The following is a 14757-nucleotide window of genomic DNA, read 5'->3' on the forward strand; positions in this document are numbered from 1 at the left end:
GGAAGGGTTATGGGTGGGGAGAGGGGTGCAGTGGTGAGATAGTGATAGGCGAATACAAGAGATACAACCTGTTGGTCAATAAGAGGAATGAATATGGTTGGTAGCTGGAGGGAAGGGTCAGTTAGAGGGATGGAAGAGAGGGGGCGGGCTTGAAAGGAAGTCGGGAATGGGTGGGTAGGTTATTTGAATTTGGAGGATTCAATGTTGAGTCCTCTGGGCTGTAGGCTGCCCAGGCGGAAGATGAGGTATTATTCCTCCAATTTGTGGTCTGATTCACTGTGGCAATGGAGGAGACTGAGTATAGACATGGCAGAGAGAGACCAACCGCAAACTAAGGGTATGTTTCGCCTGCCTTCTCCCATCCATTCCATCAACCGACCCTTCTCTCCTGCTATTAGCCGGATTAATTCCTCCCATCAATCAACCAGGTTGTACCCACCACCTGTATTCACCTCTCACTACCTTACCATTCCATTCCTCTCCCCTCCCTTAACCTCCACCCCCCCCCCCCACCTTATCTACCACCTCCATTCCTGAAGAAGGGTTATACCCGAAACGTGGACTTCTCCACCTCCTGATGCCGCCTGACTTACTGTGTTTTTCCAGTCTCCTGCTTGCCTACTTTGGTGTCCAGCATCTGCAGTTTTTTATATCTATGTAAAGTAGATTCAGTCAGCCTTAGCTGGTTCAGGAAGACATTCCAGTACCAAACACTTTAATACTTTTCTCCCAGACTTGAGGTTATGTGTGTAATTTGCAAGAAGAACAGTTGTATAGATTTCTGCAGTTCTAATCATTTGTTAATAATCTTTAAATCTATATTTGAGTAGGCCTGGTTTCCAATAACTTAGTTCTTTGTTCCTTAAGAAAATTTATTCCCTTGTTTCTGGTACTGAACTACAATTGGCAATATTCCCTCATTTGTAAATTCAAACTTTATTTTGACCAGTACAGTAGTGGGACAAGGAAAGGAATCAGTTCACCCTTCCTAACTTGACTTAACAATCTCTTTGAATGGTGTGGCACCCAGATTTGCTTACTAGACTGTAGGTATGGATGTAGGTTTGCTCGCTGAGCTGGTAGGTTCATTTTCAGACGATTTGTCACCATACTAGTGGCTAGGGTTTCTGGACATGGTTTGTCTGCTTGTTTAGGTTTGTTAAGAAATCGACAGACTGTGTTCAATCTCAGCAACAAACCCAAACAAGTAGACAAAACACGTCCAGAAACCCTAGCCACCCTCCCCTACATCAAAGACACCTCAGAAATGACTGCCAGATTACTCAAACCCCTTGGCATCATGGTAGCCCACAAACCCACCAACACATTAAAATTGCAGTGAATGAATTTGAAAGACCCTATACAGCCAACAAGCAAAACTAATGTCATTTACAAAATACCGTTCAAGAACTGTAACAAACACTACATTGGACAAACAGGCAGAAAACTAGCCACCAGGACACATGAACATCAATTAGCCACAAAACGACATGACCCTCTCTCACTAGTATAGTTACATACAGATGAGGAAGGACACCACTTCGACTGCGGCAACACATCCATCCTAGGACAAGCCAAACAGAGACACACACAAGAATTCCTAGAAGCATGGCATTCCAATCAGAACTTTATCAACAAACACATTGACTTGGACCCCATTTACCACCCCCTGAGAAAAAGAACAGAAAATGGCATCACCATAGGAAATAGCATCACCACAGGAAATGACATCACCAACCCAAAGAAATGCAAACATATAAAAAGAAAGCAGGAATCATCAGCAGTGCTTCGTCAGGAGGCTCACTGAAGATGTTACCTTATATGTTGATGAAACGTCTGAAAATGCACCTTCCAGCTGAGTGAGCAAACCTATATCCAGACCCTCAACCTGAGCTACAAATCTTCTCAAAACTCGCAGACTCTAGGTATGGTCACATCATAGTTCTATTATAGTTCATTAGATATATAGGCCAGAAAACAATTAGCTTTTTAAAATATTCTCCATACCCACTTATGAAATTTCAATTATCCCTCTTTACTTCCACTATTTTAAACTTTCCTTCATTTAGTAAATATTCTATTTTATCCTTTTTAGATCAAAAGTGGATGATTTCACATTTATATTGAAATCCATTTGGCACAGTTTTGCTAATTCAATTAATCTACGAGTATCTTTTATATTTTTAGGCATTCATCTACCCTGCTTAAAGTTCCACTCACTATTTGGATTACTTTTGATATGAATTCCTATCCCATCATGTAAAAAAGAGGATCGTTTGACATTTTATGGTCTAACTATTCTTCATTGCACTTTAGTTGAAGATGAGCAACAAAAGCAGTGGTGTGAAGGTGTTCGCCAGAGTCAGAACAACAACTAATTTTGCATCAGATATGATTGAGTTTTTACCTGATAATCAGGTAAGGAAGACCATTACAGAGGATTCTTGTGTATGTTTTATTTACATTGAGAAATCACAATGAAGAGTTCAGGCCTTTGGAGTAGCTAACAACTTCTAATGGAAGGTGAACATCATGTCACCATATCATCAGTCACTCTCCCCTGGTCAATTAGCTGTCAAAAATATCCAGACTCATTTTCAGTCTTAGGAGAATTAACTAACTACTGTGGCATGAACAACTGTAATAGCCTGTATTAAACCAATAAGAAGTAATTTTATTGTTCATGTGTCTTTGTGCTTCATGTCTACTCTCCAAAGGCTCATCCACTGGGTTTATTCACTGAAAAACTAATTAAATACAGAGTCAAGGTACTGATTAAGTATTCCTTATATGGTATATAAACATCCTCTGTTGCTGACAACAGGTATACACTATAATTAAAACTTTAGGATTGCAACGTATCTTTTAATAACAAATAGAAGGATTATTTTCAGGAACACAGAAACTGGAAGATAAGAAAAGGTCCACTATTTCACTACTACCATCATGGTAACCTCCTGATACAAAAATAATACATTTCTTGATTAAATCAGTTCAACCTTCTGTAGACGCAGATGTGAGGTAAGAAAGCTAGAATTAGTGCCAAGCTTTGGAAACCATTGCTATGAAATTTCCTTCTGTAGCACAAATGCTGTGCTGTTGCTCTCTTTCTTCCTTTTTTTTGTTTTAGTTAGGCAGGTGACGGTTCTTCAATATATGAAACCAAGAAGTCAGGAGGGAAACTTTGGTGATAGCAAAGGAAGAGATCTGTGGTCCCACCATCAGCAGCCTGATGATCATCATGAATGTTCTTCGCGATGCCAGATGCCACAAGCTTCACAACCATGCCAGCTTCACAATGCAAAGAACCATCTCTTTATAGGCCTTATAAGATGCAGGCAATCTTGGCTTCTGGTTATTCAACACTAACTTCTTTTATTGTATGCAATCTTGATTTAGTATGAGAGCTGGCTAAAGTCAGTAAGTGAGGTGCACTGTGTTTGATTGACAAGAGGAGAAATTTCTTCACCTAGAGATTGGAATTCTGTATCACAGAAGGTGGTTGAGGCCATAGCATTGAACATTCTCAAGAAGTAGTTAGATACAATTCTTGGGACTAAAAGAGATCAAAAGGTAGAGGGAGAAAGTGGGAACAACATACTGAGTTGAATGATCAGCCATGTTCATATTGAATGATAGAGCAGGCTTGCAGCGCCAAATAGCTGACTCCTATTCCTATTTTCAATGCTTCTATAAGTGGTTAGATGCTTCAACCTTGTATTCTATACATTGCTACTGGCCATATACCCACTAACCACCTCTTTGACCACCCACTTATGTCTCATTCAAGTACAACACAACACTATTGTTGATATCCTGTCATAATCTTGCAGAACAACTGGCACACAATAGAAGATAGTATTGCAATATTAGCAATGGCTGAAAATGTGTTACTGGAAAAGCACAGCAGGTCAGGCAGCATCCAAGGAACAGGAGAATCGACATTTCGGGCATGAGCCCTTCTTCAGGGCTCATGCCTGAAACGTCGATTCTCCTGCTCCTTGGATGCTGCCTGACCTGCTGCGTTTTTCCAGCAACACATTTTCAGCTCTGATCTCCAGTAGCTGCAGTTCTCACTTTCTCCTCGAATATTAGCAATGGACCAGGATGCCTGCATTGGAGGTATACTGGATAAGAGGTATCATGTGAAGATATATTCTCTGATTACCCAAGTGAGCTCATTAGACTTGTTTGTTGCACCACTGCCAGATCCTCAGGGCTAGAATGTCATTACCTTCTTGGTCATCTCTTCCCCATTCCCCTCTTAGCATGGTCCTTGTCCTTCCATGGAATCAAATACAATAGCGAGAGTTCATGGACTACACCTCAAGGTTGGATAGGATTATGACTGCTCAATTCTCTCACTATTAATGTCCTGGAGCTTGCCACTGACTAGAAACTAAACTGAGCAAATCATACTAAAGCAAATGTTTTATTGACCTGCACCTTTGGGACCAGGGTGTACTAAACATACCACCGTTGTACTTTATTTATTGCTTAAATAATAATGAAACTTTGCATTAAATAAAACTTACCAACAGAAAGCCTTCTCACTCACACTATCAACTGACTACTTGGACATCACAGATGTAAATTTCTGGAATTTGAGATATATAATTTTTGCCGGTTTATCCAGAGTGCCTATTCATAAGATGCCACTTAAAACAAAGTTTGCTGTCATACTGAAACTACAAAAGAAGGCCAGAATATACCTTTGTAGTTACCACAATCAAACTTGCCTCGCTTCTCCAATGTAGTCACAATCACAGCTGAGATACATGCACTCCTCTTTCAAGATGAGTGATATGGTATTGAGCAGCTATGCCATAAGTGTAATTCAACTACATATCTGAATTTCAGCTGTGAATCTGAAATAACTGCCCTGAGGCTGACATCCTATCACCAAGTCACCCTTTAGTTACACGTGCACAGGACATGGCCTCTGACCAGCGAGCTTGGAACCTCTCTGAAGCAGCTGTTTATTTTTTGTCCTTCTTTTATTATTTTTTTCGTTTATCCTGTCACCACGTCACCCTTTATTTACTTGTGCACAGCCAGCTCAGAGTCAGTCCCCTGAACTGAGGAGGTTCTAAACCTCCTAGTTATATTTTTTTCTCCTGTTTATCTCTGTCAGCTAAGCACCGTCTGGCCCAGGTTAATAACCCCAATCAAGGATCTCATAGTCAATGAAAACCACCTGGCCCTGTTTCTAATCACTACATCCCTCTCCTCCCAAGTCCAGGGATGTAGGGCTGTTCTCTATCTTGTAGCTTCTCCTGGGAAGTTTTCACCCCAAGTCCGGTTCATCTGACTCTGACTTGGATATAGGCAGTGTGTACCAGACCATAGCTATGTCTTGCACCCGGAGCATCTTGGCAGATGTTCCTCTTTTTCTTCTGGCTGTAACTGTATTGAGTCTGCATTCATCTTGGACTCTGAGACTTCTTCAACACTAGACAGAGAGGTGGATCCCATACTATCTGACAGCTTTTTTGGCTGTCCTGAGGGGCCAGGTATGTTTGCTCCTGCCTTTTTGCAAAGTGGCAAACAGGTGATCCACGTATTTGTTCAGGACCGCCTCACCTACATGAGCTTTGTATGTCACAGGACATGACCTCACATCAACTTCACTTTGTACCCATGCAGGGCCATTTCTGTGGTCTCGACACCAAACGTCATCCCCTGAAGTAAACTGTCTCTCTTGCTTAGAGGAGGCAAGTGGCTGGCATTGGTGTTCCTACTGCCATTTCTCCCTCACCCCCAAATCTGGGAATATCACATTTAACCTGGTGCGGTGTCTTCTCCCCATTAGCAACTCTGCTGGAGCTATCCTTGTAGTTGCATGAGGGCTGGTCCTATAATCAAACAGAAACAAGGACAGAATGGTATCAAACAAAGCTGTATCTGTTTCTTTAAGTCTGCCTTCAACTTTTTGTTTTCTCTTTATGCCCGACCATTGGACAATGGATGGTATGCAGATGTCCAAATATGCCAAATGCCATTCACCTATAGGATACACTCAAAATCCCTGCTGGTAAATGACATCCCTTTGTCCATGGCCAATACTTTCAGGAGTCCATGTATCATGAATGACACTCACAGCTTTTCAGTGTCATCCCTGTGTTTGAACTCGCTGCATGTTCAACCATTTTGAATGGTATCCACAACTGACCAATCACATTGAGCTCATGAAAGCTCATAGTAGCTCATTGAGCTCATAGTAGACATGTAACCAAGTCCAAGGTTTACCTGGCCATTCCCATGGATGTGCGGGAGCTGCTGACAGTGTCCTTGTTAGCACTCTGGGCAGTGCCCCACCAATGCAGCTATGTTGGTATCCAATCCTGGCCACCAGACATAACCTCTTGCTAACATTTTCATTTTGAATATCCCTGGATGACTCTGGTGGTGTCCTTTGCTCGGGCTAATCACTCTTGATCCCTACAGTAATGTGCCATCCTATACAGTGTTCTGGTCTTGCTGAGTCCAGATAGGTTTCGATCCTGTTTGTGATTGCCCTTTTGTTTCCCATCACCGCCAGCTGTTTTAGTTTTGCCAAGATGGAATCTTTTTGTCCACAGTCGGATATTATCAGCGGTGACCAGAATGGTGTCTGGAAGGTTTAAAACCAGAATGGATTCTTCCACCACACGCACCACCAGGGGTATCTGCCAATGAGAGGCAGCTCAATGCATCCAGATTTGCCACTGGATTCCTGGACGGTGTTCCAATTCATAATTGTACATACTCAGAATAAGGGCCTACTGCTGAATTTGACAAGAAGATATGGGTGGTACAGCCTTGTCTTCCTTAAGTGACTGTAGCAGGGGTTTGTGGTCTGTTACTTTGACAAATTTATATTCACAAAAGTATTGGTGGAACTAATGACCACTAAACCTTCCTTCTCTTTCTGGACGAATTTGCGTTCAGTATAAGCCCAAGTGTGAGAAGCCAAAGCTATTGGGCATTCCTCTCCTTTGGGCCACTGCATGAGCCAACACTGCCTTGATGCCATGTGGGGAGTAATCGCATGTCAGCATCATCCTTTGCTTGGGAATATAGTGGGCCAACACCTTAGGTGATGATAGCTGCTTTTTCACTTCCCTAAAAGCTGCTTCTTGGCTAGGCGATCATTACCGAGGCTGACTCTTCTTCAATAGCAGATGTAAGGGTGCCAAGATGGAGCCAGGTACCATAATTATTCAGCAAATCAAGGAAAGACCTAAACTCCAGTACAGATGTGGCAGCCAGATGCTTATCACCCTCACTTTATCCTTCAACGGGTGTAATCCAGTTTTGTTCACTCTGTACCCCAATACTTTACAGACATAAATTTGTTATAGTAATGGACCACAAACCTCTGCTAGGGCTACTTAAGACCCATGTACCACCCATACCTTTTCATCAAATTCAGCAATGGGCCCTTATTCAGAGTGCGTACAATTACAAGTTGGAGCACTATCCAGGAGGCCAATGGCAAATGCAGATGCTTTGATCCTCCTCCCACTAGCAGGTGCTCCAAAGGTGCTGCCTCCGCTGGAAGAGTCTGTCCTGATTTTGAACTTTCTGGACACCCTTCCAGTCACCACTAACAAAATATCTGACAGCGGACTCAAAAAGATCCAGTCCTGGCAAAAGTAAAACAGCTGCTGGTAATGGGGGAAACAAAAAGGCTATCACAACCAGAATTGAAACCTTTCTGGACCTGGCAAGATCAGATCACCATAGTGGGCAGCATATTACTATGAGATGCAAGAGTGATTGCCTTGATTAATGCCTCCCCCTTTTTCTGGCATTGAGGAAACCTAAGAGTCTGAGATGGATGCAGTCTCAACATCATTAGTGCCAAAATAAGAAAAGGAGACTCTCCCAAAATGGTCCAGGTGCAAGATACAAACAAGTACGATACATGCTACCCATCTGAGTCCAAGTCACAAGAACCATACCTGAGGTGGAATCATCCCAGGAGAAGCTACAAGAGAAAGAGTAGGCCTACATCACTGGACTTAGTAGGGGAGGAGTGTAGTGATTGGAACCAGAGTAAGGTGGATCTTATTGACTCTGAGATCCTTGATTGGGGTTGTTCACCTGGGCCAATCAAGTAGCTCTGGCTGATAGGTAGAAACAGGAGATTTTGTCACTGACTACTCGGGTGTTTTCCCCCTTTTGGAGATTGGATCAGTGTGAGTGTGTGACTGTGTACGTGCAAGGGCTCTCCTCCTCCTTGAAGGGGATTGTCCCTGTTGCTGCATGGGGCCTGCCTCACTGCTGCCTGGGACTGGCCTTGGGGACCCTCCCCAGGACCTCCACCACTGAAAAAAAAAGAAACAGGAGATTCAACCAGCACAGATTACTAAAGAATCTGTTGTACTTGATTAATTAAATGTTCTAAGGAAGCCACTGTGTTTATAAATAACATTGATGTAATTTCAATGAAATCCCATATCATACTGGCATATTTTATTGTCATCAAATTAAACATTTACAAATATATCATGATTTAATCACTTTTGTAACATGAAACCCTGTTTATTGTTTCAAAATAAAATAAAAATAAACAGGAGATTCAGAAGGTCTCCTCAGTCTAGGGACTGGCTTTGTGCTGTCTGGGCACAGCCCGTGTTCTGTGAAAAAAACCAGGAGATTCAGAAGGTCTCCTCACTCTAGGGATTGGCTTTGAGCTGACTCTCTCCATAGATGCTCCCTCACCTGCTGAGAATTTCGAGGATTTTCTGTTTAACGTTTTAGTTTTCTTGTTAAGACAAACTATTAGTATAAGCTATAACTTGAATGTATTTTTCAAACATATTCAGATGACTTCTATTCACTTTAATTATTTTTCATCGCAGACAATACATATTCACACCAGACTAGACCAACGAAAGGACGTGGTCAATAATCAGCACAGCGACTGGTCATTCAAAGTAGATGGGATTCTCCACAATGTTCCACAGGATGTTGTGTACAAAGTCGTTGCAAAGAATGTGGTGTCTAGCACAATAAATGGCTTCAGCAGTACGTAGATCTAAATCCTCTGGTTGGGAGAAAATTGAGGAATCTCAGCTCAGGGAGCTTCGTGAGAATAAGGCCTATGTTCAGGTTCCCAGAAAGGATTGATCCTGTTGTCAATGACATTTGAATGTGCAAAATGAGAACATTGAATACAGCTGCATGTAGCAGTGGAAGATTTTTAAAATTTGTTCTTGGAGGTGGTCTTCCCTGGCATGGCCAGTATTTATTACCTATGTCTCATTGCCCTTGAAAAGATGCTGTTGACACAAAAGCAGAAATTGCTGGAAAAAAGAACTCAGCAGTCTGGTACCATCTGTGGAGAAAAATAAGAGTTGATGTTTCAGGTCCAGTGACCATTCTTTGGAAAGATGCTTTTGAGCAGTCTTCTTGAAACATTGTACATTTTTGTCTTGGTGAAGGTACACTCACATACTGTTAGAGATGGAGTTATAGGATTTTGATCCAGACAGGAAGAAACAATGATGTTTTTTTAAGTCAAAATGGTGTTTGACATAAGACTCAATTTGCATATACAGTCTGTTCTGATATAACACGATAGTTCAATTATCGTGTGATCCCACATTATAAGAAAATTGCATAATAGCAGCACTGTTTAAACTAGTGGGACTGGAATTGTGTTATAGCCAATTCAGGTAAAGAAAGTTCGCATTCTACAGGTAATGGTCTAAACTCTTCAATCACATTATAATCAATTCATGTTGAAGAAACATGCATTATAGTGTAGACTATAGATGATGATGTTTCTATGATTGTTGCCCTTGTCCTTGTAATATGGTCGATGACGCAGATTTGAGTGGTTTATTGAAGAACTGTCGGTGAACTATTGCAGAGTACTTTGCATATTGTATGATAGCTGCCATTGCATTGGTGATGAAAGGAGTAAATGCTTCAGGTAGTTCTTGAGATGTCAACCAAGTTGCTTTATCCTGGATATTACTATGCCTCTGTGTTGTATTGGAGTTGTACACAAGCAGGAAAATGGAAATTTTATGTTCCTGGCTTGTGCTTTTGTTATGATCCCAGATGATCTTATTCCTAGATAAGTCAGATCCCAGAATGGAATCTGGTTTGGTAAATTATGTTGTGTTCAGGTTTGTTTTAAATGTGGTGGTCTCACAAAGAAACATAAAAACAAAAATTTATTTCATAAAAGAAATTAAGATAAAATAGAATAAACCTAAGCTATTTACACATAACACAAGTTTAGAGGTTATAAAAAACATGGTAAAATATAATCCAATTCATCCAAAACACCACTTTACAGATCCAAAACACCGCTGTATATTACCCAAAAGTGCCCCAACTACTGTACTCACACCAGAGAAGGTCCTTTTCTCTAACATCTCAATAGATTTAATTTGACAGCAACCTCAACAGGGGAAGAACGGTAGCTCAGTGGTTAGCACTGCTGCCTCACTGTGGCAGGGATCTGGGTTTGATTCCAGCCTTGGAATCTGTCTGTGTGGAGTTTACATGTTCTCCCTGTGTCTGTGTGGGTTTCTGCTGGGTGCTTGGTTTCTTCCCACAGTCTAAAGAGGTGCAGGCTGGGTGATTTGGCCAAGGGAAATGTGGGAATCGGGTAGAGGACTGGGTCTTTCTTGGTGGGATGCACTTCGGTGGTTCAGTGCAGACTTGATGGACCGAATTTCCTCTCCCTTCACTGTAGGGATTCTATGCAAAACCAAAATTCTCAGTCGAGAAAATCTTATCCTGCAGCTGTCATACACCTGAGTTTAAATGATTTATCCAAAATGCTCATAGAGTCATAGAGATGTACAGCATGGAAACAGATCCTTCGGTCCAACCTGTCCATGCCGACCAGATATCCCAACCCAATCTAGTCCCACCTGCCAGTACCCGGCCCATATCCCTCCAAACCCTTCCTATTCATATACCCATCCAAATGCCTCTTAAATGTTGCAGTTGTACCAGCCTCCACCAAATCCTCTGGCAGCTCATTCCATACACGTACCACCCTCTGCGTGAAAAAGTTGCTCCTTAGGTCTCTTTTATATCTTTACCCTGTCACCCTAAACTTATGTCCTCTAGTTCTGGACTCCCCGACCCCAGGGAAAAGACATTGTCTATTTATCCTATCCATGGCACTCATAATTTTATAAACCTCTATAAGGACACCCCTCAGCTTCCAACGCTCCAGGGAAAACAGCCCCAGCCTGTTCAGCCTCTCCCTGTAGCTCAGATCCTCCAACCCTGGCAACATCCTTGTAAATCTTTTCTGAACCCTTTCAAGTTTCACAATATCTTTCCAATAGGAAGGAGACCAGAATTGCACGCAGTATTCCAACAGTGGCCTAACCAATGTCCTGTACAGCTGCAACATGACCTCCCAACTCCTGTACTCAATACTCTGACCAATAAAGGAAAGCATACCAAATGCCTTCTTCACTCTCCTATTACCTGCGACTCCACTTTCAAGGAGCTATGAACCTGCACTCCAAGGTCTCTTTGTTCAGCAACACTCCCTATGGCCTTACCATTAAGTGTATAAGTCCTGCTAAGATTTGCTTTCCCAAAATGCAGCACCTTGCATTTATCTGAATTAAACTCCATCTGCCACTTCTCAGCCCATTGGCCTATCTGGCCCAGATCCTGTTGTAATTTGAGGTAACCCTCTTCAGTGTCCACTACACCTCCAATTTTGGTGTCACCTGCAAACTTACTAACTGTACCTCTTATGCTCACATCCAAATCATTTATATAAATGACAAAAAGTAAAGGGCCCAGCACCAATCCTTGTGGCACTCCACTGGTCACAGGCCTCCAGTCTGAAAAATAACCCTCCACCACCACCCTCTGTCTTCTACCTTTGAGTCAGTTCTGTATCCAAATGGCTAGTTCTCCATGTATTCCATGAGCTCTAACCTTGCTAATCAGTATCATATTCTGGAATTATTACTAAACTCCTCAATCTAAAATAATCTATTCTTACTACTTCTCCCTTTCTCAGGACCACTGCTTTGCACATCCATCTCCAAACTGCATATATGCCCCAAACTGAAATTAAAACAAAACCTTTATTTAAAAGCTTTGGATTAAACTAATGTTCTAAGTTATAAGCTTAAAAAAACGTATTCACAATTTTCTAACAAAAACCCTGATGTCAAATTGTTTACCTTACTTGGTTGTAAACTTGCCTAGTCTACAAAAAAAACCTATTTGTTCTGGAAGTTATCTTGCTATTGTTTTAAAATAAATCACCATGGCTACAGAAACAGTTACAAAGTAATCATTCAACTCTTCATGGACTTAAAAGTGCATATAAAGAGGAACCTCGAATACCCAGCATTAGATTATCCAAATATTGGATTGTCTTGCAATGTCCCGATGCTTGGCTAAACTATGTTATCCAGCATTCGATTATCTGGAATTTGATTAACCGAGCAAAACACTCCTTCCCCATGTACAGAGCAAGGCTCCTCTGTACTTGGATTTCCAAAGGCATTTAGTAAGTTGTTACATAAAGTATTAAATATGCACGGTTAGGCTCATACAGTTGGAGGTCTAAACTTAAAAATAAACACATTAAACTACATATAAATCACACACCCTACATTAAATATTGCGATTCATGAGGCAGCCAATTATCACTTTATCAAGGGCTTTGAGAATTCCAGATTTGAATTGTCACAAAATTCCCTGCTTTCCATCTAACATATTCATGCTCCTCATGATCTAATATGCCTCAATCATGTCTCCTCTCAGCCTGCTCTGCTCCAAAGAGAACAGCCCAAACCTATTCAGCCTCTCCTCATAGCTAAACCATTCCATCTCAGGCCACAACCTGGTAAATGCCCCCTGCAACCCCTCCAGTGGAATCACACCATTCCTATAGTGCGATGATCAGAACTGCAAACAGTACTCCCATTAAGGCCTAAACAAAGAACAGTTCCAACATAACCTCCTTGCTCTTATAATCTAGCCACAATTGACAAAGGGAGTGTCCCAGATTCCTTCTTGACTACCCTGTTACCCTGTCCTGCCACTTGCAGGAATTTATGGACAAACACACCAAGGCCCCTCTGTTCTTCTGAGCTTCCTACTGTTCAACATTCATTGAGTACTCCCTTGTCTTGTAACTACTTCCAAAGTGCATCACCTCACACATAATAGAGTTAAATTCCATCTACCACAGATCTGCGCATTCAACCAATCCATCTATATCATCCTGCAACCTAAGACCTTCTCCTTCATTGTCAACCACCCAACCAACCTACATGTTATCCAACCTCCTCAACATTTTCTTCTCTATGTATATCTGTGGAATTCACTATCCCAAAGTGCAGTGGATGCTGGGACAGTGAGTAAATTTAAGGAGGAGTTAGACAGAGTTTTGTTGAAGGGATATGGAGAGAAGGCAGGAAAATAGGGGTAAGGAACATATCAGCCATGATCGAATGGCAGAGCAGATTAATTCTACTCCTATGTCTTATGAACTTATGAATTGTATACTTATCTTGCCAATTTCATTTTGAACAGCAACCCCCACCACCACCGTTCTGCTGCAGATTTACCCAGAAGTGGCTGCTCCCAGTCAACTTTTGAATGAATAATTTATTGTCACTTCTAACTTTATGTGATCATAGAATCCCTACAGCGTGGAAGCAATGTGGAAGGCCATTTGGACCATCAAGTCCACACCACCCCTCCGAACAGCAGCCCACCCAGACCAACCCCACTACCCGATCCCTGTAACCCTGCACAAGGTTATGTCAGATGGAAGTTCATTAAAGAACTCCTACAGCAAATTTCTGGAGCTGAGATGATTGACCTCCAATAACCACAGTCATTCTTGTTTATGATAGGCACGGTCCCAACCAGTGGACAGTTCCTCTCCTCTTCCAAAATTCCCAATGATTTCAACCTTTTTAGGGTTCCATGATGCTAAAAATGGTCAAATGCTACTTTAATGTTCAGGGCAATCACCATCACCTGACCTCTGTTTAACTAAGGCTTTAATGAGATCTGGAGGTGAGTGGTGCTGGCAGTACGCATTCTGACCATCAGTGAGCAAGTATTTGATGAGTAAGTGCCACTCTATAGCACTGTCAACAAAACCTTCCAACACTTTGTTGACAATTAAGAGTGGACTATGGAACTATAATTGACTGGAATAAATTTGTCATGCTGTTTGTGAATGGGGGGACTTTTGCACAGCTTCTCTGGCTTAGGACTAAGATACCGAGTCTGGAAGCAGCATTCCAGTGTGGTTCAGGTTATCAGACGAAGCAAGTCAGAAAGTAGGATGCTGACTACTATTGGCACCTACCTGCAGCAGCAGTACTATGCTATCAGCATTGATGCTAGGTTGGTGTTATGTGAGGAGAAAGTTCTTTTGGCTCTTTTTGGCTCTTTTCCCTCACTGACATCATTTTGAAACTGAGTTCAGATGTGTATGCCTTCTGTCAGCAGATAGAAAGAAATATGCTTAGCTGTTGGGCATCATAACAAGATGTGAATGAGAGACCAGAAACTAGGTTTCTAGTTGTTTGTCAGTTCAATCTGCTTTTTGATGGTGCCACATGTAGTGATGGGTGGTGAAATGTAGATGGCTGGTGTTTGACATTCGGTAGAGCTATTGTTGGCATGACCCCACTGGAAGTTTGTAAACCTTTATGATGTTAACTTGCCGAATATAATTATAATGGAGGACTCTAAGCTATCTCCCAACAGGATTTCTTCTGCTTTGGGAACCAAGTCAACCCA

At 41.8% G+C, this 14757-nt stretch overlaps 1 protein-coding gene across 1 annotated transcript in view; it reads left to right on the forward strand.

Annotated features, from left to right (window-relative positions):
- The window catches only part of kif9 (kinesin family member 9), a 109948-nt gene that overhangs the window by 3467 nt on the left and 91724 nt on the right, over positions 1 to 14757 (forward strand). Inside the window, exons 2-3 of the mRNA XM_072570115.1 lie at positions 2317 to 2418; positions 8850 to 9015. Coding sequence (XP_072426216.1) covers positions 2323 to 2418; positions 8850 to 9015 — 262 coding nt within the window. The 5' untranslated portion in view covers positions 2317 to 2322. The remainder of the gene's footprint in view (positions 1 to 2316; positions 2419 to 8849; positions 9016 to 14757) is intronic.

Source organism: Chiloscyllium punctatum, chromosome 5, assembly GCF_047496795.1.
Source record: "Chiloscyllium punctatum isolate Juve2018m chromosome 5, sChiPun1.3, whole genome shotgun sequence".
In the NCBI taxonomy this organism is placed as follows: domain Eukaryota; kingdom Metazoa; phylum Chordata; class Chondrichthyes; order Orectolobiformes; family Hemiscylliidae; genus Chiloscyllium; species Chiloscyllium punctatum.